Below are 22236 nucleotides of genomic sequence, written 5' to 3' on the forward strand. Positions count from 1 at the left end.
TCGATTTCCTTTTTTTTAAAAACTTTGACGAATTTTTGATTAACAAACTCAAGGATTTCAAAGCGAGCAATGGCAACGTTGTGCAGAAAAAACATTTTTATCTCCAGCGCGTGAGTCTCTGTATCGGAAATTCTAAAGATATGCTCGTTTTAAAACTATTTTGCGATATTGCTGTTGCACTGGATCTTATGGTTTAAGTGCGAGGAACATGATATTAAATAAAGAAAGGTAACACACAAAATGTTTAAAAAAAAAAAAAAAAAAATCTGAAACTTTTCAGATTTTAAATTACGTCCAAAGGGGCGTTTTTTTAACGTTTTGAGTGTTACCTTTATTTATTAAATATCATGTTCTTTGCACTTAAACCATAAAATTCAGTTCAAGAGCAATATCGCAAAATAATGTTAAATTAAGCATATCTTTAGAATTTCCGGCATACACAGTCTCGCGAGCTGGAGATAAAAGTATTTTTTTTTCTATATAACGTTGCCATTTCTCGCTTTTAAAACACTGAGTTTGTAAATCAAAAATTCGTTAAAGTTTTACAAAATATAAAATCTATAATAAAACAAATTCCAAATTTGGGATTTCAGATGCCCATATTCGCAGTAGGATTTCGTCATTCAAAATTCGATGGCTCTATGTATCATTGTTTTATCACAATGCGAGAAATAGACAATCATTTATGCAGATTTTTCATTATTTAATTTCTTCAAATATAATGCAGGACTCTAACATTTTGTGGCAACAGTTTGAAAAGTGAACCGACGTTTATGAGTCCGACGCAAAATGCCAAAACGAAAGCAATAGTCCTTCGGGACTGAAATCCCTTTGGACTAAAAACGCCCCTTTGGACGTAATTTAAAATCTGAAACATTTCAGATTTTTTTTTTCCTCAAACCTACGCCAAAATAAATTTGCTTTCCTGTATCAATTTAAATTTTACATTCGTGTGTTTTTGACCCTTTTCTTTTAAGAGTGTCTGAGGAAAGCACGCGAAATTTTAATCACTTCCAAAACTATGTTTAATTGGACTTGCAGTTATAAATTAAACTCCATATATGTAAAAATAAAGTTTTTATCTTTCTTTACAAACGCAAAATATCTAGCATGATTATGCTTAAGTACCATTGGTATTGAATATTTTGACTTCTTCGCAAATGCAGTTATCGCAAGGAAATTGCGACACTAGGCATTTGTATAGCCATTTTTTTAAAGAAATTACCATTATTTTTCCTAAAAGCGTAAGAAGATGCCAATTGCCCTCGTATAATTAGGAGGCTTTCATTTATCATCTAAAGAGATCATCTGAGCGTCCTTTGATATTAAGCAAGAGCTATTAGTTTTTTTCCCGTTTTCTATAACTCAGTTTACAAGCTAAGAGAAAATGAAATCAATTGCAAAACTACTCCATCCAATTTCTATTATAAATAGCCGCCGATCCAGTAATTTATCTGTTGTTTAACTTCTTTAACGCAATTAAATAAGCCTCTCCTCCCAAATTTAATTACATGCATTATTTTTATAAGGAAGCATTTTGGATGTTATGGATATAATTTATTTACCCATTTATATAGTCAAAACGATTCTTTATTCTGTAAATCATGTCGAATATCCAGTGCTTGCTCACAGAACAAACGAAACTGTCGATTTTTAAAACTAACTTGTAGATTTTATTTACATTAATTTATTTTATTTACATTTCATTTATATCACAAATTATTTAAATTTCATTTATACACATTTGCGGAGTACTGTTTAGATTTAGAATTCAATTGTATGAACTCAAATAGGTTTTTAAAACGTTCATAAAATCAAGAATTCGTTAAAGGTAATGATACTGATAATACTGTTGCGTGCGCACGGGTTCGTAATAAATTGAATGCATGCAGAGCCGATGTTAGTTTGATAACATTTATTTTATACAAAGAAACATTTCACATTCTTTGAACTTTTCACAAAAATACTCGCACAGCTCTTCACAGTATCATGTACAATCAGTACTTATACTTCAAATCTGCTAAAAATGTTAAACACGACGAAATGCACAGCGCATCTAAAGAGCAATAACATGGAGATATCTCCAATACTCAGAACTCACGTTCAAGTAAACAATTAACAACTAAGAAATGATGCTCTCTCCGGTTTAATATAGCTTTCGCCAGGCCGCGACATATTTCTAATACTTTCTGCTTCTTGAAATTACTGGTAGGCCTATGAAAGCCTGATACGGTTACAGCTAATATAGAAATCAATTACAGTTATTCAGTTACAACATCCATTTACAGTTATTCAAGGATTGAACCAAAATATCGCCAAATGGTCGCCAAGTCTGTCGACGTTTCGTGATTTCTCGCCAAATGTGGGGGGCAAAAATTAGTCGCCATAAACAACGCGATATCTCTTACCAATTTAGCGAGATAACTATTTGCTAAATGGGAAATAGACTTCCCCGTGTATTCTTTCTTTTCTGGCAAAGCATAGTCTCTTCAGATTTTCATGTTACATATACAAGAAAAATAAAACAATTTCACATATATTTTCTCTAATATTAACTATTCTATGGGCAAAACTCGTATCAATATTAAAAACGAACTTTCCTATATTTGTTCGCTAGGTATTACGGAAAAATCTCTAATTTTCGTTCATTTCTAAAATTTCGATAAAATTTCGGAACTAATGCTTACCTTAATGACAATTTCATATCGCGAATATTCATTCTTTTTAAGTACCATCCTTCCCCTTTCTCACTGAGAAGTAAATGTGCATTGATCTCTTTTTATTTGACATAACCATTAAATTAAATTCTGCCAAACGACGGGAAGAAGAAGGCACATTATAGAAACTATTTTCGCGAAAGAAAAGTCTTGAGTATCTGAACTAATTTACAGAAAGCTACGAACACTCACTATGCCTTTTATATGACCTGCTAATGTAATCACATTTGAGAAGAAAGGGAGTTTTCTTCCTTATAACTCCGACGCTGACTACAAGCCTTATAATCAGCGTTACCTGCTGCGTTAAATTCATTTATTAATGTGAAATTCAAACGAACTTTTTGGGAAATTTCACCATTAAACCATTTTCGGTAAAAATTTTGTCTTTGCTCGTCCACGTCTTTGACTTTCGAAGAGAAATATTAAAAATGACTGAAAGATTTGGGCTTGAGAAAATGTGATAATGGATATTTTTAGTTGGTAAACGGCAACAGATATTAGTATTAATTGCATGGTATATTTTACTAAAGAAATGAAGTTGCTCCAAAAAATGAGAAATTCGTAACTAGATCCTAGAAATGCGAATTGATTATATTTCAAAGAATGGTACTTAAAGAAGAAACTCGTAAGAGGATTTATAAGAAGTTTATGATTCGGGTTAGTGGTGAACTTCACTGCTAAGATTTGGAGCGAAATTAATAATTTAATTCTAGCTCATATGGATACAATGAATACGGTAGGCACCCACTGTTTAACCATTGGATATGCGGATATTATCGAGCATGGAAAATTATCCAGATAACTCAACTACACAGGCCCACAAAAGACCATGCCAGGCGTTTCTTTGTATACGTCGCGTTTGGTGTGTTCCACACCAAGTGCTTTCTCCCTTTTGGTGGGTATTAGATCTCTCTATAGGTTAGTCAGGTGATTGTCTGATCCGGAAGGAAACAACTGCATTTCTTTTTGCAATGATGCTTTTCCAATGGGGTTTCTCGCACTTACCTGCTATGGACGACACCTCCAGTTCTGATTGCATTTTTACTCTGTTGCGGTTATGTGCAATGTTTGAGGTTACATTCTATAATCTTGAGTAAAATTGTTAGGTTTTTTGTATACATCCTGCTCTTATAATAGAGTTTTATAATTTGATTAAGGGAATTCCTTTCCGTTTACTTCTTTTTCTGCGCTTGAAGTGATGTTATTTTTCTTTCCTGAGTGGGAGCTCATATGAGTTGCCAAAGTCTTCGTATTTCTCTGCGACACGTTCTAGGCTGTTGTAGTGACTATTCTTCCATAGTTGGATCACTGTTGTCTCATGGAATTCTTGTTCATCTTGCATAAAAAGTAGAGTTAGGAGTATGGAAAAGTACTGCACTTGACACTGCTCTGTAGCTTCCTGTGTAGTTGATGAGGGAAGAGCCGCTGGATTCTACGAAGCTTTATTCGCTTTCCTTTCGTTATCGATTCTGCCCAGATGGGTGCCTCGCTATAGGGCAATTTTCTAAATTACTATATAAGGTGTTTTCTCCCTCCTTTCTGCATGCATTCGTGGTGTAACGGTATTACACACAACGCGTATTTCGAGAGGTCCAGGTTCGAGCCCGGCGAGGGCATTGCTCATTTTTCTTTTCTCTTAACTATACTACAAACCTATTGTTTGCGAACACCGAGTCTTTATGGTGGCCATTAATTCGGTTTTTGAAGTTCAATTTGTATTTCCTTTTCCTTAAACAGCGAAGAAATCTGAAATCTGTCTAGACAAGTGGTTTCTATAAAAAGAAACAACCAAATACAGGTCTAGACTATCAATGCATGAAAACAGTAAAACGAGTTGTTTCCAACTATATCATTATTTAACGATATATTTCCACGGGAAGCCAGATAACAGGGTCTGTTATTATGCGATTTCCTCTTCCGTAAGCACGATCTGAAAACTATGTTTCTCTTTATCTACTAACATAAAACATCAAAGAGGTAAAGAAAATGTATGGATAAGCATAAATTGTACATTGCAACAAATTTCCATAGTATTTTTTATTTTATTTTATGCAGATAACTAACTGTCCACAAATAAAAGTGTTAGAGTCTGTAGCTGAAACTGTGCTTTGTAAACCCTAATTTAGAAAATGATTTTCTAACATATGGTTTCAGAAAATGTCTTGCAATAATTGCGGTATAGCAGTTTATAAGGTATTTTCTCCCTCTTTTTTGCATGCATTCGTGGTGTAACGGTAGCACAGTCGGCGTGTATTCCAGAGGTTCAGGTTCCAGTCCCGGCGTGGGCATTGCTCGTTTATCATGTCTCCAGCATCAAAAATAACCTAATGACTGTACAGTGGAGCCCGAACAGGGAGTTGAACCTGGACCTCTCGAATACGCGCTGAGTGTGCTACCGTTACATCACGAATTCAGGCAGAAAAGAGGGAGAAAACACCTTATATTCTTCCCCTTATAAAGGGCGATTAGGGGACCCAATCGTCAAATGATTGTGAAGAATCATTATCCACTACCTTTTAGTTTGGGCGCCACTGTAGAGTCAGCAGGATATTTTGAAGAGGGAGATGTGAAAATAACCTATTAGTTAATAAAATAAATTATCTTAAAAAAAGAGAAAATTGTGTTTGCAAATAATAATAGGATGCCTGCGTGGAAGCGTATCTTATAAAATTATATAACGACTTCGAATGTTTAGAATGTGTATGATATTTAAAAATAAAAGATTATTGCTGCTTCTTTGGTATAAGAAGGACAAACTTTCTATTACAGAAGGTATTAATAAAGTCACTCTTAATTTTAGTCTTTAGAGAAATGAACTCTGACTAGGAGGTAAGAAAAAGCCGTTTTAATCTTTGAAAGGAAGATTCTAAGAACTATTTTGGTGCTGTTTTGGAGAAGAATATATGGCGCAAACGGTATAACTTCGAAATCTCCAAACTTTATAAAGGTGAAGAGTTATAAAGATTATTAAATTCATAAAATTAAGTTAAATAAGATGGGAAGCACCCGTCTGGAGAATGCCTGCAGACAGAACAATGCTTAAGTCTTTTATGAAACTATTCTTTGAGGAAGATCCATAGCGAGACCTCAGAAAAGATCGAGAGACTGCCTGGATGATGATTTTGCCATTCTAAAATTTAAGAACTGGAAGTAGGTTGTTGTAAGAAGGATGGAATGAGAAAGGCTTTTGAAGAAGGCCAAAGCCCTCAAGTGGCTGTCATGCCAACGTTGATGATGATGATATTTAAATTAATTGCACAATTAATTTTTATTAATACACCAAATGAGCACGAAAATCAGCACATGATTTAAACAATCTAACTGTTCGATCACATTTCTGTTGCAAACAAATCTGGATAATAAAACTTTCAATTCAGAAACCTAAGCACATCTGTACCATACATGTAGAATATGGCGTTACAAATATCTTTTATTAATTACCATAAGATATGTTTATTTCTGTTGATTAAGTATACTATTAGAAATAAAAGGTTTCAAACTATTAAAATATTCGTTCATTGCTTTCCAATCGCTTAGCATGTTGTATGGATTATGTCAATTTTATTAACAGTTAAATATTCAGTTAAAATTGCTTTCCTATTGCTTCTTAATTTAAACTTACCACTTCCGGCCAGAACGTAGTTTTAGAATCACGTCTGAATACTAAGGAGGAAGAGCAGTATTTAACCGCGAAGTTCTACTGTCTTAGTGAGAGAGATACCAGATATTCTTGGCTGCACGAGTCCTCCTTTTTAGACTACTCTCTCGTAAGCTATTATTAGCTCGGCTGTACTTTAGGTCCTTGATAGCTTCGCAGTCAATTAGCGTTAAGGAGCCAACTCTGTTAGAATTTTAATAGCTTCGGCTATATCTATTTAGTTAGGATTAGTTTAGTTTGATTCTTAGTCTCTTAAATTCACGCCCAAGTGTCGGCTTTATTGTACAACTCCAAGACGGAGCTCTGTTAAATCTTATTTGAATAATAAGGGGTCTTTTAACCCTTTCCAAGTTTATTTATTGTCTCACAAACTCAAGGAATTATTCACTTACTAGTTCTTAAGATTCTTCAATTTTAACTGTAACTTAGAACTACACAGTGGAGAATCCTACAATGTTAAGCAATTATAGAATTATTAAATTAGAAATAATATAAAGTGTTTTATATTATGTAACCAACTATTATAATTTACACATCTTACCATAAGTTTTTTCTGCCTTAGGCCTCACCAGAATACAATTAAGTCGAGGGTTTTGACTATTTGAAAGTTAATGCTTTTAGCAGCCTCGCTTGTAATCACGTCCTACTCGCCCAGTTCTGTTAGAAATTATTATGGCCTTAGCCATTATGCTAGCCGACGTCAAAAGCGAGCCAACTAAAAAGACTGACTCAGCTTAAATAGGCTAGTATGGGTAGTCCCTGACCTGCAATACCTGAATCTGAGTTTCAGCTTTTGTTATTTTAAATAACCGCGGCCGGCTAAGGTTACTTTTATGTACGATTTACGCCTTCGGTTTAATTCAGAGATTTAATAAAGAACTCTTGTTCAGCTTTTCAGGATAAGTCATTTTAATTCAGACTGGAGAGATAACTCACATATTATTCTAGCAGGGTCTGAATGACACTGATTAAAACTTCTACATAAACCAAACCCTATTATATGAATTATATTTCTTGCTTTTTGCCCTATGGCATCTCATGAGAAGTGGTTTTACGCAAGGCTTGTAAAAAATAAACTAAAGACTATATATTTTACGCAGCGACGAAACTTACTAAGGCAAGATGATGCTAGGCGATAACATAAAGTAACGGTCTCAAAATTTTAGAACACTCCTTTAAAGAGGTTTCTAATGTCTACATAGAGATAAATAAGTTAGGTAATCACGACGAAGATGTTGCAGTTTCGTTTGGATATGTTACGTCGCGTAATAAAAAAAAGCCTATACTAAGCCGCTTAAAAAAATCAGTATTTGCGATCAAATAAAATTTACTAAACACTAAATATCCCATATTAAAGTTAGCTGCATCAAAATTAATATTAAATGCAACAAAATCAAAGATAAATGCATCACATTTAGCATCGAATCAAAGTTGACAAGAAACGAGTAAAAACCTTAAGCATGTTCCAAGGGAAAAATATACACACTTTTTCTCCTCCCTATAAAATCTAACCTTTTTTTGCTATCACACAACGTGTCTATATTTCACAGTGCGAGCTGGCGACTTCTCCCACAAGCGTAAAAATGAATACAGGAGGGAAAGTGCGAAAATAGGCCTTTTATTTATTACAAATCTTTTAGAAAGACATGGACGTCCTGCTCACAAAAACACTACATACATGGGGTGAGAATTTAAAAGTAAATTTGTAGAGACATTAGGTATAATTTTGGAAGTAGGCAAGATAAAAAATGAGCAACGCCTTCGCCGAGAATCGCAACACGGAACTCTGGAATACGCGCCCAGCATGCAGAGCACTACACCACGAAAAGAAGGCGGGAGAAATCTCTTATATACTCCCCTTTTAAAGAGCGACTGGGGATTTTAGGGGACTCAGTCGCCAAATCCTGAGTGTGAAGAATCCTCATCACAACCCTTTTAGTTCGGGCGCCACTGTAGAAACATTAGGTATTTTTTGGGAGCAGGCAAGATGAAAAATGAGCAATGCCTTCGCCGGGAATCGAACCACGGATCTTAGGAATACGCGCCCAGCATGCAGACCACTACACCACGAAGGTACACTAAGAAAGCGGGAGAAATTCCTTATAAATTAACAATAAACTCGAAAGGTAAGAAGTAGTGCTACACTACGCAATTTAATTTAACCAACCAAGCTGACTCAGCAACCTACACTGGCAATAGGCTAACTAAATGACTAGAATGCAATAGCCTCTACGAAGTTAACAGCAGGAGGACAAAAATAACAAACGTGCGCTATATTAGCGAAATGACGCTCTGTCTAAACTATTCTTTTCAACCGTTTAAACACTCTCTTTCATCAGCTAATTTGCATTCTAAGGGGAAATAGAGAATTCAGAAAAGATACCTTAACTAAAATAACTTGTTAATGTACTAAGGAAACCCCTACACCCTTAATGCGGAAATTACTCAGTATATGCTTCAAAATTTCGAATAGTATGCGAGGATACAAAAAGTTTTTTAATGCTATTTATTTCAGAGAAATGTAAAGCAAAACATCAAAATTATGTTTTACAGATATACGAAAAGAGAGGAATAGAAAAAATGGAATTAGATAAAATTCGATTAACATGAAAAGTTTCGAGAAATCTAATCGAATTATGGATGGAAGTTCTCAGAAAAATAATTCAGAAAAGAAATTAAGGGCATGAGACAAATAATGGTAAGAAACAAATAAAGTTTTCATTTCTTTTTGTCCAAGGTTAGATTCAGTTTTCTGTTCCAAATTTCAAGACCCTTTCAGTCTGCGCGATGAATAATAAATCAGAATGACATCAATTGCATTGGAATTGCATAATAAAATCTCCCAATTTTGAATCGGAAATTTCATTATAATTTATTTTTGTGCGTGATGCTTTCTTTAGGGAGCAGATGTTTTAATTTATCTTACGCGATCTAATTTTGACATCCCGAAGATGTTAGACATCCCGAAGAAGACTTTCCTTTTCATATAGCAATTTAAATTTAGATTACATTTACTGCATGTTATTCGAAAACTTAATTTGCCTTTAAGACCACAAAATAGCCAAATAAAGCGGTAATAGCTCATAGATCTGTTTACTCATTTCTAAGGCTTAAGCAAAAAATGGCCGAGAACCATTAAACAAACATTTATTTAGCTCAAACCGCTGTACCTTATTTCTTAAGGAATTTTAGCCTTTTTTATATTTTTTACTATTAAAGTGGTCAAATAATATATGCTACCTATAATTCCGATCTCATGACAAATGTTCTAAATAAGTTATTACGATAAACAATGAAACAGTAATTTTATTGATTTTTGAATACAAGACGTTGAATTTAAAATAAAAAAGCAACACCAAAAAAGAATTATCCTGGAGGGACAAAATATGGTAGATATAATTAATGTATTTGCATGCAAAAAGAAAATATTTAAATTTCAGAGCAATCGGATGCTTGAGACAGATGACACAGTTACATATAACGAATAAAACAGTAAGAAATTGGACTATTTCCTCTGGCCTTATGCCCGTTATCATCCGTTTAGGTCTTGATTGGTAGCATTTATGATCTCTTGCATATTTTTTTACCAGACGCTTGACAACTCCTAGGGTGTGAGAGATATAGGACGATATCTGTCACACCCTAGGAGGGTCCGAGATAAATAATAAAACAGTCTGAATCAAACCGCGCTCTATTGGGGAGCGATATGGTGATCTACGTGGTTAACACTTGACCGACCGCTAGCAGTTCAACAGCATGCGCACGTCCGACCGGCCGCAAATTCTCCTTAATAATAAAATGCAGATGATATAGCAAAGGGCAATTGTTTATCGCCATTTCTACAGATTTCTAGGCTAATTTTAGGTAGCCCAAAAGAAAAACGATTAATATGCTATTGGTCGGTAGTGTTTGGCGAAAAAAGCCGATGAATAGGCTATCGGTTGATAAAGTGTTCAGGAAATTCTGGGACAAGTATGAATCCCAGATCGTAGATCATTACTTTGCAGCTGGTCTACAGCTACTATGAGTTTTAACCAGCCCATATTATACTACTGACCATTTGCTTGTTTGAATAATTAAGAATGTACATTTATGCATCTCCACCCGAGGGCGAAACGAAATGAAAGATCATGAAATTATCGTGTGAAGATTTTAGAATTCATTGCATAGGAGAATGATGTTGGCTCTTCGGTGAGTAGGAGAAGAGCGTAAGAGCCAAGGTGTGAGCGACGAGCAAGTCGTTTGAGATCACGTCATGGAGTTAAGAGTTTTTATTGGTCTCTTGACGACGGTGATAGTTGGCGCAAAATACAAAGAGAGTTCTTGAATGAATAAGCTTTACATTATGTACAGTACTAAGAAATGTCTTTCGTAAAAGACACTAAGCCCGTAGATATTTACAATAAATGTAAGTAATTATCAGAAATATGAAATTAAAGTTAAGAATGAAGCATGACCAGTGTCATTCAATGGGGGTACTGACAGATGACTGTACTGAGATTTAGATTTTCTTCCGAAAACAGACTGGTGCATTTAATGTTTTAGTGACACGTATGAAGCGAATCAGTAGAACAATTGCTATATACGGTCGGATATAAACCTGCTGAAAAGTAATCCCAACATGCAAAAAAAGCAAGGCTGGATGATATCCTCGACGTAAAACAGTGCTGCAAAAAGGTCACGAAAGATAACAAAAGGGTCCACTATGAAATGAAATGGCACTCCAGCCCATTTTTTGTTTCATCAGATTGAACGCTTAACCGTAAAAAGAGCCCTTTTTATTAAAGTGACCATTTGGTCCTTAAAACGACCGTTTTGTTTTAATCTGATTAGACATGTTTGATCAAACTAGCTTGAAAATACTCAACTACAAAAATTGCAATACCAGAACAACCGTTCGCTAGCTATTCTGCCATTTGAGATCCCTTCCCGTTACCGAAAATGACATTTTGCATATCGTCAGAGCAGCTACGCATGCTAAGCATGCTCCTGCACAGACGGCACGTCATCGCCAGCTGCGTCTGCAATGGACCAAGAAACATCGGAATTGGACGTCATAAGACTGGAAGAAGGTTGCATGGTCCGGCGAATCACATTTTCTGGTCCATCACATCAAAGGGCATGTGCTAGTACGCCAATTTTCAAACGAAAACCTAGATCTCGGCTGCTCAGTTGGACGGAGACAACGGAATACCAAGCCGGTGACGGGGGGTATTACGGTGTGGGCAATGTTTTCAAATAGCACATTGGCATCCAATATCCAAATATATAACAAGCTCTGAAGTTTGTGAGCTACGGGAACATCGTTGCAGCCCAGGTTCAATAATCCATGACAACAGTACTTCCTGCGGGGAATCGCATTTACCAACAGGATATTGCAGCATGTCATAAGGGTAGAATCTTCAGGGAGTGGTTCGAGGAACATTCCTCGAATGATTTCCAAGTCATGTCTCGGGCTACAAATTCACCTGTCTTTAATCCAATAGAGCATTTCTTGTTGCCACGCTACTCCCTCGCAATGTGAGGGAACTGCAGGAACAGTTGGCGAGCGTACCAGATACCTCAGACTACGTATCAGCACCTTGTGGAGTCAATGTCAAGACGGGTGCTGGCAGTTTTGAGGGTTAAAATTGGTTATATATGTTACTAACAGCGTGATCATAATGTAACGGCTCTTCCGTGTAAAATCTGAAAGCTTTCAGACATTTATTTTCAAATTTTTCAATTTTTTAATCAAAAATTCGTTAAACTTTTACAAAATATGAAATAGACTGTAAAACAAATCCTAAATTCCAAATTCGAGCTTCCAGGTGCCCATATTAGGGAGGAGGACTACCGTATTCAAAATTGGATGTCTCTGGGTACCGCTGTTTTTCTAGAATGCGAGAAACATACATGCATATATGCCGATTCTTCATTATTTAATTTCTTTAAACATAAAACAGGGCGTATAGTAGTTAGTGGCAACAATTTGAAAAGTAATACATCGCATTTAAGTGATTCAACGCAAAATGTTGTTTCGAAACTAATAGGTCTTCTGCGCTAAAAATAACGCTCTCACCTTTGGGCTAAAGAAATGGACCCAATTTCTGCTAATAAGAATTTTATGTAAGATGAACTGGTTCATCACACTACTTAACATCCATGTTCCAAAACTACTCGCTTACCTTAATGACAAGCAAGTTTGGTTTATTTAATTATAGCAAAGCACTGGAAGGGTATCAATCTAAAGGAAGGCTCGCCTTCGTAGGTGATTTTCAAAGGGAAATGGACTCATGTATTCGTTGTTGTTGCTGTGACTATTTTCGCTTGCCTGACGTCATCAGAACAAGCACACGAATTTCATCTTTGGAAGGAGTACAAAATTACAAGTACAAATTATAACGCAGAATATATGTCCATTCTCTGGCTTAGATCATATCTCTCTACAATCCCTTTAAAAAATAACAAAATGGGTAAAACAAGGCAGACTCGCCTTTAATTATCTACCAACAGTTAACCTAATTCGCAAAATTTCGATTCCGAAGTTATCAAGATATGTAACTGGGCTCGGTCAGGGTTTTAATACGTATGTATTTACCAATACTGATCATCACAACCATGGAGACATAGGATCTTCTGCTCGTTACATAATAGAGTGCCTCTTAATGAGTCAATATCACATTAAATTTCCTGCAGCTAATGATTTCAGGCCATAAATTGGAGCATGAACCCATATATACAAAAGCAATTATATACCACTATGATAGATGCCACAGCTTTAAGTAACTTACATCCGGCTTTTATGGCAATACTTAAAAGTATATTCGTTAATAAAAACAATAAAATAAAACTTGAACATTTATCATATAACAGTAAAATGCATAGAATTGACCCTTACGCCATCACTGAAAAGGAAAATCTTGACAATGGAAATAGTATATTACAAGCAGAAGCATCAAAACAAATGAATACATTATAAACAATAATATTATTCATTGAAATAGCTTTGCTGACAGTATCTCAATGCGATTTGCAATTTCAAATTATTGATAAACTTTACCGCTAATTTGTTATTACAAAACATGGAAAGAAATCGTGTCAGTATTTTTTGGATAAAAACTCATGATGGATCATAGAGTGAGTTGATGGATCAATCAGAGGCCGCTGAAAATATAAGGTGCATTTAAATGGAAAGGTAAGAAACTTCGTAACATATAAACCGGCTTAAATTTGTAAATGCCGCTTTGGCATAACGTACTGAGATATCTAAGGTCGCGAACGCAGTGTGCGGCAGTGTCCGTCCAATTGATGCGACAGTAAGTGTGAGGACGTCATGGCGTTCCATTGGAAAACTAGGCAATTGAGAAACAGTGAGGTGTTATCATATTTCAGTGAGGTGTTATCATCGCCGGATGGTGGCCGTATACGAAGGAGACTGTATATCCGACAAGTCAGTGAAAAAGTGGAGTATCATTTCTCGTGAAAGCCTGAAGTGTTTGAGTGATGACCAGGCCAGGCAAACAGGGTAATCACGGCCGAACTCATCGGCAAGGTCGTCATTTGGTGAGAAGTGACATCTCAAAGGCAAGAACTTCAACTTGGACGACGAACTGAAAGACACGATGGAGTACTGGCTCCTGTCACAGCTACAGGAATTCTGTGGAGACGGACTTCTTCGGCTTGTGAAACAGTGGGATAGTTATGCTCAGACCTCTGATGATTACTTCTGAATAAAGACCTTCAATACATCTGTATTATCATTTATCATTTGAACATCCCTCATATTATGCTGAATACGCTTCCGAACCTCCATCTAGTTCATATCTTAAAAATTATCTCTCGACAATATCACTGAGAAAAGTGGCAAGAACAGTGGAATGCTTGTGAACAGGGAAGAAGCACATTTAGCTATCTTTCAACAGTTGACCTAAATCGTAAAACTGAAATTCGCAGTTACCAAGATACAAAGGAGGGCATGGTCTTGTCACACATAAACATGGTGTCTGTAAGGACAATGGATCTTCAGCTCATTATGTTGCCTTAACAAAACTATACCATGCTAAATTTTTTACAAAAAAGATATTTGCATCCTACTTAAAAATATTAATATATTAGCAGCATGTTTTCATTACTTTGTAGAGACATTAGGTTTTTCTAGGAAGCATGAAAGATGAAAAATGAGCAACACCTTCGCGAGAAACCGAACCATGAACCCAGCAAACTCTGGACGCGCCCAGCGAGCAGACCACCACACCACGAAGGCATGATAGGGAAAAAAAATGGCGGGAAAATTTACCTTATATACTCCTCCTTTTAAAGGGCAACTGGGCATTTTATAGGACCCTATCGCTAAATTCTGGGTGTGGAAAATCATCCTTTTAATTCGAGAGCTTTTTTCAGGAAGCATGAAAGATGAAAAATGATCAACGCTTTCGCCGGGAATCGAACCACGGACCTCTGGAATACACTCCCAGCGTGGAGACCCAACACCACGAAGGCACGCTAGGAGGGTAGGAAAAATGTCTTATAACTTTATTCAATCTCACAAGTAGTAACTTTATTTTATTGAAGAAGGTGTGGAAACTTACTTACGATATTATAGTTATTTGTATGATTGATTTTATGAATGTTTGATGGCCTATAGGAACAGGGAACGTTATACATATTTTCAATGTACTTACATTTTAACTTTAGTTTTTTATTCCTCTTTCATGTAAATATATTTCAAAATTCATGTGTTACATATTGAAAAAGGGGAAATGTTTAAATTTAGTTATTGTTATTTAAAATGAAAAAAAAAATCTAGTTAATGATGAATGAGAGCCAATACCTGTTAACCTTTGATAAAGACCAAGTACCTTCATTCATCGACATTTTATCTGAAATAATGTTTGATGGGATTTAATAAATAGTTTGAAGCAACACAAGTTCAACCTAAAATTGTAATGTCTTTGCAGTTATTTCTTACAAATTATATTGAATAGACATCTAGTATTTCATTGCAGCAAAGGCAAGGGGAGCACTGAACAAACTGGAAAAGAGGACGGAGCAAAATAAACATCGAATTTGAACAGTGAATAAAAAAAATGCTAGGAAATAACGATTTTAAAGCTAGGGAGATATTTTTTCCTCCTTTCACCATGACTTCATGCCGTAACAGTAGCACACTTGCCGCATATTCGAGAGGACCAGGCTTGAACTTCAGCGAGAGCTTATTGCTAATTTTTCATGTATCCTGCTTCAAAATAACCTAATGTCTTCGCGGTGGCTTCAGAACTGAAAGACGGTGGATGATGATACTTCACCACCAGGATTTGGCGATTGGTTTCCCTAATCCCCAGTCGCCCTTTAAAAGAGGAAGTATATAAATGAGCGCAGCCCAACTCACCTAACCAAACAAGTTGGTCTTACGGTCATTATTTTCTCCCTTCTTTCTGCATGCCTTCGTGGTGTAACGATAGCATAGTAGGGGTGCATTCGAGAGGGCCAAGTTCGAGTCCCGGGGAGGACATTGCTCATTTTTCACATCTCCTGCAGCAAAATAACCTAATGACTCTATAAAACTACTTACGCCGTTCTTTATACATGTTTATCCATGCCGTACAGATCAAGGAGTTTCGATAGATAAATAAATTCATAATAGGAACTGCGTAAAGCGCCAAAAATAGATAAGTGAACAAATTACAAACAAATCTGGAATAAATGAAGGAAAACAAATTAGGTTTGCAAGAATTTCGACCACACGGCAGGCAAACTGCTCTCTAGTATTTTCTCGCCATTTGCTCTTCGCATACAGTGTTTTGTAAGAGAATGGATACTGTTAAAATTCCATAGAATTCTACATTAATTAACTGAATTTCTTCTTGCGATAAGACCTGTTGCAAGTCAGGATTCTATCATAAGCATTATTTGAAGCTATGTCGCGTCCATTATTTAAAACTGGAACGACCCAACGGAATATTATATAACCGTTAACTATTACGCAAATGAAATTTGTTCAGTTTTCGGAAATGCATTTATTTTAACACTGCTCTTAATTTTTGCACTTTTTATATTTAATATATTTAGTCGCCAAACCGGGATAAAGGTTAGTTACACTGTCTACTGCGAAGAACCCGGGTTCGAATCTTGAAAAAGGTATGGATGTTTGTAAATGTATAATGTCTGTGCAGTATAGGGACACTCAAAATACATCGCGAGACGAAAGTTCTCTCGAGAGGTTAGTGGTAGGGAATAGGAGTGGTAGACCCTCCAGGTGTTTGTTCTCCTTCAGACTTGGATGCGGAACTGAGTAAAGTAGTTCTGTCACAGTTATGGTGCTCAAAAAATCTTACCAACAATAGGTACAATGTCGATTCCTTGCCAAGATGAATTTCGTGGGCTTGCTCTGATTTCAGATAAGCGAGATTAGTCATAACTTTAATATACACTGAACTAATTCACTCGTATAACGTTAATTTAATGTCACATTTATGTAGTTTATAATGCATAATTAATTGCTTAATGATGCTGTGAATGAGTTAACCATATTAATGACTTCTTTTATTTAATCATAGGTTCCTGGAGACACACTTCTGTAGTTCATCCATAAAAGAAACCCATCATTTTTTACCTCAGCCATGTTGCCATGGCAACTTTCGCAAATGATAACGAACTGGCAGTCTCGCCCACCACCTCTAATACTACTACTGACGTCATCAGGACATCTATGGCCCCTTCGGCGGTGGCTCCTCCTTTTTACAGAATACCTGCTACGACTCTATCTCCCGGGCATGCTGCGATTTTGGAAATGCACGCCAACAGCCAATCGAATGCAATCATATATGTCGTGGTATGTAAGGTCTATTTTTCGTCTAGTAAATGTTCGCATGAATATGTCCAATTTACACATTTATGATGAAATTATAATTAATTTATTGCGTTATCTATGGAAGCCTTTTATATATCATCTATTCTGTTTCATCTATAACAGAGATGTTAAATGTCAGTGCAGAAAGATTAATTTTAAAAAACATACCAAAATATAGCCTGCTTGCAAATCAGATGTAATTTATTTGGTTAGCGATACTGTTTTCAGGTAAATATTTGCATTTTCCCTATTGAGTCTAAATGAGATCGGTACACAAAGCTGTAGAGAAGTTTGGCACTTCGGTTTGTCACGTATTTCATCACAGCAGGGATAGTTTCAATGATTCGGCTAGTCCATATGCCTTAGGTGGAATGATACCGCCCGATCCCAACGGAGCCTCAGTTTCTGAGGTAAATTCTAATTCTAGCCAGAGCGCAATGGATCCCTAAATAAAACGGCTCCAGTATTTCATTTAGGCAAGTGAAACAGAGTTCCAACAGATAAATTTTATTTTAAAAATAAATATACCTTTAAAGTTGATTATAACTTCCGAATTGACGCCTGTGGGGAACAAACACTTTGATGGAAGTTAGGACTTTTAAGGAAAGAATAAAGCCCCCATCGACATGTCAAAGGCTTATTCTCCAAGTAATGCAACAAATTTGAGAAAAGAGATAAAATGATTTGTTCCCTGGATTATTAACATTGATTACCTTGGTCTTCCGCGTCCAGTACTAGTGACCTCTAACAGCAGAGCTCCTGCGGACAACTAGGTAACCAAATATGGGGGACAAAAATTGCCACTTATGCAGACCTAATATTTGTTCTTATGGCGTCACTGTAACGGATTAGGGAGGAATGTTTTCGCCCAGTCTTATTCTGCTTAACAGCGATAATTAAACTGCTAAGGCATCGCGGTCAGAAAACGTTGAACTCTTCTATGTTTGTTTTCAAAGCTATAATTCTTCATTAAAACTTCTTTCCATACTCTCATATTTTCCTAGCCTTCTCTCTATTTTCACTAGTGACGTTTTAATAGTTTTACTTTTATCCACTGTCGTACTGGGAAAAGAATAATCCCCCCTCCATTGAAACAGTATGCTATGCTATATATTTACGATATATCTGATCTAAATTCAGCCGGAGGCCAGCTGAGCTATTTCTTAGTTTTTGTATGAAATTGTAAGTCCAGTCAGAGCCCCAAATAAGACGAGGTCCGATATTTTATTTCGTTTATTTAGATGTTTATTATGAATTTGATAAATTATTAAATTTATATATATATCTTTACATTTATTAAATTTTAATTTAGATATTTTAATTATCAGTTATTTTATTTATGTATTTTCTTCATGACGGCCGTCCAGGGAGCTCCGGCACTTCTGATTATGGAAATTAACTCCTGAATGACACCTTCCCTACTTACCTTTCATAATACAAAATCTGATATCAAGTCATCGATCCTAAACTTTTTAATTTTTTGTTCGCTTATACTCTATACTAATACGCAAGTAGTAGGAAAAACGTTTAAATTTCTGAGCAATATCAGAGAAATTAAACAGATGGAAGTAAAATCATTCTTAACAGTATGACCTTTTCTTCTCATTGTAACAGTTTATGGAATATTAATATATATATATATATATATATATATATATATATAATAAAGAATTGAATAAAGTACAACGTCTCGTACACTCTGGTATCATAACCTAAGCCAGACGTTAGAAAACTGTTTAGAGAACTTTTTCGAAGTCTTTTAGTATGATCAAGCCTTCTAGTATGTAAGTCAAGAGGAGAGTGTACAGAACCCTTTATTAACGGAGATAAAGGTCACAGATAGCACCGATCTTTGTTAACGAAAGCTCATACTTGTGGCTTAACTGAAACAAGTAACGATTAACTTAATATTTAATGGAGCTAAGTTTAGCCTAACGGTTTCACAGGTTACTTAAAGTCCAGGCTGGCTCTGACTCGAAAGTCGGTGTAAAGAAGCGTAATGGCAAAAAGCGCTCAATGCCACATAAATCTAAACGCTGAAAATAAAGACAGCAACGTGGCGTTCAGGCAGGCATAACACGCTCTAAATTCATTTTTCAAAAACCTTCCCTTAAATGCTAACTTTTAAGTACCTCATTTGAATACACGCGCGTTAGACCAGTTACATTCTGGCAAGAAACTGTGAGTTAAAAGCAATAGCTATAGGAAAGGTTGCTTCAAAATAAAAATAACTGGTAAGTAAATTCAATACATTCCCACAAAATAAATAAAGATATAAAACGCTTTTCATGGCATATTCAAGAAATTTGGTTTTAAGTAAGATAAGGAATAAAAATATTAGATCATTGTACAGTTTGAATGTTCCTTGAATAATCTTCACGTTTCCCATTTCCACCTTATCAGTGAGGCAATAATAAATGTAGCCCTTATATTGAGTCTGAATTAAACTGCTTCTAGGAGAAATTACTTTACTTAACATTATCTAGTCAGCTTTTATTAAAAAAAAAAGATTTAATTTTTTCAGTCTTTTGTAAAATAATAAAAGGCTTTCGCGAGATTTAGACGCAGAAGATCAAATATTATACAGGGGATTGATGGATTAAACTTTTCGCAAACTATCTTTAAACTAGATATTCACGAATTATAAAATTTTCATCTCACTTATAAGCATACATTTATGAAACGATATTTCAATGCAAAGTTTTCCAAAAATTATTTTTTATTTCCTGTTAACTAAGCTTTTCTCTGATTAGATCTGCCATTAATAAAATGCTTTTAAGGACTATAGTTAATGCAGTCCATTTGTCGCTAAGCAACGCGCAAATGACCTCCAAGATATCGCAATGCTGAAGGCAAGGAATGCATTATATGGCATATTATATACGTTCTTTGACTATATTAAGACTATAATTTTTATAACATAACGACGATCCGTCAAAAACTCCATCTACTATTTAAATTAAAAATCTGATGTGTAAACCACATGACCTTCCTGGCACGGAATATTAAGTTATACGCATTTTTTCTTGCATTTCATTTCATTTCCTCGAATTTCATTAAAGATATATTTCTAATTCAATTAATTCAGTTCTCACTTCGCGGCAAGGCAAAAATAATGAAAACTCAAAATATCTTCATTAAAAATCGAAAGATATAGAAAAACATAAAATACCAAACACAGTTAAAACAATTAAAGAAAATGTTTTAAAATTAAAATTACAGTTTCTACGCAAAAAGAAGCAATTTGGCCAGTAGGAAGAAAGAATTTTTTTTTTCGGTGCACAAAACTGAAAAGTTGTTATGGTAAAAGAAAATTAGGCTTAAGCCTACTTAAATAACGTTTAACTTGTTGATAATTCTACAACTATTTCATGCAGATGAATTAAAGGAACCGGAAGATAAGAATAACATAATTCAATCATTTTTAAAGCAAAAAGCGCACAATTTACCACCATATAAGAATAAAAAGCACTGAGCTCACTGAGCCGAGTAACAGAGTGGATATCTGAGTATATGCTTATAGACGTTTGGTGCGGCCGATTGCAACCAAAATAGGTAGTACACAACTACATGTTTAAACAGTCCTATATACAAAATTTCAATGTTCTGAAGCTACTCCTTTTTGAGTTATGCGAGATGCGTATATACGTACGTACGTACAGACTCCACGAAGCAACCTCTCCTGAATCCATATTAAATCAGTTTTATAATTCGTTTGGGGAAAAAAATTTCTTTCATTCTGTCCTTACGTATAGATGTCACCCAAGAACATCCTTCACTCCTACTCACTGCCTACTCACTGCCTACTTCACTTTTACCTACAAAAGCGGTCAAAATGGATATTTTTATTGAAATATGATACACGGCATTTTTCGTGCCTACAAGGAAGAAAAATGCATTTTCTTTAATTATTTTAGTTTACTTGATAAGAATGCGTATGGTATAGTTTTCAAGCGATTATCAAACAGGAGATTACTGCCAATACCAACCAAACTTTACAAACAGTTCCCTTTCACTGGTTGGATCTGAAAGGCTAATTTCTCGCCGCACCATGTGCCTGCGAAACAAGCTAAATTTTCCTAGCGTAGAGTAGCAAGTAGTGAAAGCAAGGCAAAAGTGAAGTAGGCAGTGAATGGAAGCACACTTGCATTAATGCGAGTGGATAAAGGATCTCTGCATGATTAGCGATTGGTGCTACCGAATGAAGACTGACATCTAACTGGTAAATAGAATTCCAAGAAATGTTGTGCTAACTCCATTATTTTAACAGCTTTTGCTGGAGTGTGGTGGCAGCTTCATGTAATCCACGGAATCGCTGTTAGACCTGCCAAGAAGACCAAATCTCCTACAGGAAAGATCGGAATAATCTTAAGTAAAGTTATTTTTAACATCTTCGCCAGCAATTTTTTCTGAAATTTTTAGGACCAAAGAGATAGTTTCTGCTTTTCGAAATTTCTTTTTAAGATGTACCATTCAACTGATAACTACTTTTCTCATAGAAGTTTCTTCGGTTTTTACCGGATTTTTAAAAAACCAATAGAAGGCCCTAGGGAGGAAGAGACTTATAGAAATAAAGTGCAACTTCAGGTAGTAGACTTCTAATACGGTTATGGATTAGGATTCGAAATTTCATTCTCACTTTAGATCGTTGAGTTCGCTTTATTTTTTTACTTTTTATTTATTTCATTTTTTTTTATTTATTTATTGCGTTTTAATCATTTTCCCCTATTTGCAGATCTATTGCAAATTCGTTTATTGTTAGTGCTATAACTTACTTGTGTATGCCTCGTGGTATACTTTGTGGAACACCAGGAGTTGAAATTAGAGTTAACAAATAAAAAATAAACAGATAAAAAAAATGAAAAATAAAAAAAAAGATTTCTTATTTGAAGAATTCTTTTGTTTTTTCAGAAAAATATCTCGTTTTCAACCTTCTATTAACTAATTTTGGGAAAACAAGAAAATGCTGCATTTACTGTACCAGGCAATAATTAAAGGGTGCAATGTTAAGACAATCACCACTGGAAACT

At 35.4% G+C, this 22236-nt stretch overlaps 1 protein-coding gene across 1 annotated transcript in view; it reads left to right on the plus strand.

The window, feature by feature from the left end:
• Positions 1-22236, plus strand: part of LOC118182931 (uncharacterized) — a 169148-nt gene that overhangs the window by 144363 nt on the left and 2549 nt on the right. Inside the window, exon 3 of the mRNA XM_085814143.1 lies at positions 16914-17188. Coding sequence (XP_085670269.1) covers positions 16985-17188 — 204 coding nt within the window. The 5' untranslated portion in view covers positions 16914-16984. The remainder of the gene's footprint in view (positions 1-16913; positions 17189-22236) is intronic.

The sequence above is a fragment of the Stegodyphus dumicola genome, chromosome 3 (assembly GCF_044657685.1).
Source record: "Stegodyphus dumicola isolate Sdum_Otavi_A_Nest chromosome 3, ASM4465768v1".
Classification (NCBI taxonomy): domain Eukaryota; kingdom Metazoa; phylum Arthropoda; class Arachnida; order Araneae; family Eresidae; genus Stegodyphus; species Stegodyphus dumicola.